This window comes from Helobdella robusta (assembly GCF_000326865.2).
Source record: "Helobdella robusta unplaced genomic scaffold HELROscaffold_11, whole genome shotgun sequence".
Taxonomy (NCBI): Eukaryota; Metazoa; Annelida; class Clitellata; order Rhynchobdellida; family Glossiphoniidae; genus Helobdella; species Helobdella robusta.
In genome coordinates, this window is record NW_008703617.1 from 924,107 (window position 1) to 927,215 (window position 3,109).

The 3,109-nt window shown below is 31.5% G+C and overlaps 1 protein-coding gene across 1 annotated transcript; it reads right to left on the minus strand.

The window, feature by feature from the left end:
• HELRODRAFT_167147 (hypothetical protein) lies at nucleotides 1–1,327 on the minus strand (the record flags this gene model as incomplete). Its single annotated transcript, XM_009012660.1, has 2 exons — nucleotides 1–657; nucleotides 761–1,327. The coding sequence occupies 2 exons, from the start codon at nucleotides 1,325–1,327 to the stop codon at nucleotides 1–3; spliced, it is 1,224 nt and encodes a 407-aa protein (XP_009010908.1).
• Nucleotides 1,328–3,109: the final 1,782 nt, after the last annotated feature.

Genomic DNA, 3,109 nt, shown 5'->3' on the forward strand with positions numbered 1-3,109 from the left:
TCACACGACAAGCCACCAAAACAACCAACCAATCACGCCCCATTTAAAAAATTTTGACCAATCAGAACAAAGCAATCTTCCGTTCCCTTCTGACGTCATCTCAGTTTTATTATCCCCTATCTTTTCATCGGTCAAGGGCAAATAAGCAACGTCATTGTTCGACCAGTCATACTCGTTAAATTCCGACAGATCTAACTCCGGCACATTATCAAGCCAGGTCGGCACCGTTCTCACTTTAGTTCTTTTTCTAGTCGAGGCAACAGTTGGTTTTCCAAAAAGTGCTTTTGTTTCCGGGACAGCTGTTTCAACAATGACGTCATCATCTTCGTAATTTTCAAATGCGGTGCTGTCCCAGACGGTTATGTTTTGGTAGTATTGCCAGAAATCTTTGCTAAAGTTTGAACTTTCAAAGCCTTTGAAGGTCAGTTTCTTGAGGTTTGTAAAATTCTTAAAAGTATCGCTGCTAAACTTTGCGTCTGTGATACAGGAAAAAGTGATGTACATTAGTTTGTTTCGTAGATTGTTGTAGCGCTGAAGTTTTTCAACCGCTTCAAATGGAAGATCGTTTAGTTCCAAGGATGTTAAACCGTCAAGTTGGTCAAGGAAGTCGAGACGATCTATCTTGTGCAGAGATACGTTGGTGATGCTAGCTGCTGTCTGGTGGCGGTCAAGATGATTGTATTGGTGTAATTACAATAACGGTGATGATGATAGGAATCATAAAAAAAATTAAAAAAAAACATTAAAAAATTTTGAGAACCTCCAGGGCCAGACTGTCCAAATCATCAGGTATCTCATCAACATCGATACTCAGCAACTTTCCCTTTAATAAATCAATCAAATTGTTATTCTTGAATAGAAATTTGGTCATCTTTTTGGTCTTTTTGATCACGAGCTTCTTCATGGAAATGACATTCAGAAAAATGGACTTCAAACTTCCCTCAACTATCTCAACCCTTTCAAAATGAAGTTTCTCAAACTTTAAATGATCGAAGAACGACCCCGAAATAAGGTCAATGACAACCTTCTTAAACAAGATCTCTAATGTTTTTGTCCTATCAATTAGTAAAAAGTTCCTATCCAAAACTGGAATGCGGCAATTCGAAACCAGGCAGAAACAGTCTGAAACTGTACACCTCTGTTCATTGCAATTTCGATTACAAACTTGATAACCTGAACTCTGCGGATGCACATTCTCAGGGGTAAACAAAATAATTATGTAGATTTGCTTGAAGATGATGTTGACAACGTCGGTAGCTCTGGATCGAGGCCGGAAGTGGCATTGGATTTGGGAATGGAATGACAAAAATCTAGGAAGTACTTTCATTTTTTAATCTTTCTTAATTTAAGATTTCAAGTTTATTTTCAGCCAAATGACTGAGTTTCGCTGAGATTTCTGAGGTTATTATGATATCAGATATAGAACAGAGTGATCACGTTTGAAGTTGATTACAGATTATTGAATTTATTATTATTATTGTTATTGCTTTTTATTCATCTAACTAGTTCACTAATTGGAGAAAAAAAAACTGCTTATATGGAGAGATACTTGCCCGTAAACAAAAACAACAACGGGTGTGTAACTATTATTATTATTTTTATTATTATTATTATTATTATTATTATTATTATTATTATTGTTATTGTTATTATAATTTGCAATGAATAAACAAACGATTTTGAGAAAAAATAAAAAAAAGTTTATTTTCATATAAAAAAAGATTCCTCGACGAAAAAATACATGAATGCTTTATGATAAGACGCGAAAAATAATAATAATAATAACTAATTATAACTAACTAATAATTATTATTAATTATTATTATTAGTGCTTTTATTGTTATAATTAAATTAATAGCATACCTTTGGTGAAACTTGGCCAAAAAAAAAGAATATTAAAAAGAAGACTCGAAATAAATAAAAAAACTGACATATCAATCAACCACCAGTCAATCAATCATATAGATATATATCAATCAATCAACAAATCAATCAATCAATCAACCAATCAATCAATCAATCAATAAACCAATCGATCAATCATATTTTGATTGACATATCAACATAATACTTCAAGACAATCGCCACAACGCAATTTTCAAATAGAGAATAAACTCAACTTGTACGAATCAATTAAAGCATCGGAAAAAAGTTATTTAAAAATAAATGAATTAATTAATTAATTAATTAATTAATTAATATAAATAAGAGTCAAAACTCAAAACATTTTGAATAAATTTAACTAGAAAAAGTTCTCAAAACTAATACTCGTAAAAATTTTGAAATAAACCACGCCGGCAAACCATTGATGGAAAAAATCCATTCAACTGACTACAGACAAATTATAATAAGCAAATAAACTTTTGAGTGAAGCCTAGTAAGCCAGGGATAACCATGCGTTTGAATCCCGTTACTGCGTGCATGTCACGCAAGACCAGGCGCTCTTAGCCACTGGGCTATCGTGGTGACCTCAATACACAAAATGGTTAAAAATCAAATAACAAAAGAGGTTTTGACTACGGTCAATTGCATATTAACATTTTTCATGAAAAATCTCTTGAAAAATTTCAAATTATTATTATTTTTATTATTATTAAGAATAGAAATAATAAAAACCACACTAAGTATAACAGCAGAAAAACATAAAATCATTGTAATTAATTTATTACGCATGTAAGAATCGTCTACATTAAATGAACGTTCATACGTTCAAAAAACTGCCGTGTTCATAACATACAATTTATTTTTCATTCATTCATTCATTCATTCATTCATTCATTCATTCATTCATTCATTCATTCATTCATTCACTCATTCATTCATTCATTCACTCACTCATTCATTCATTCATTCACTCATTCATTCATTCATTCATTCACTCATTCATTCATTCATTCGTTCGTCCGTTTGTTCGTTCATTCATTCATTCATTCATCCATTCATCCATCCATTCACACAATCACAACTCATTTTTCAGTAACTGTATTAAAAAAAAATAACTAAATTCAAGCTTTATAAATTGTGTTACAAAAAGTAATAATATTAGTAGTAGTAAGAGGTAGTAGTAGTAGTAGTAGTAGTAGTAGTAGTAGTAGTAGTAGCAGTAGTA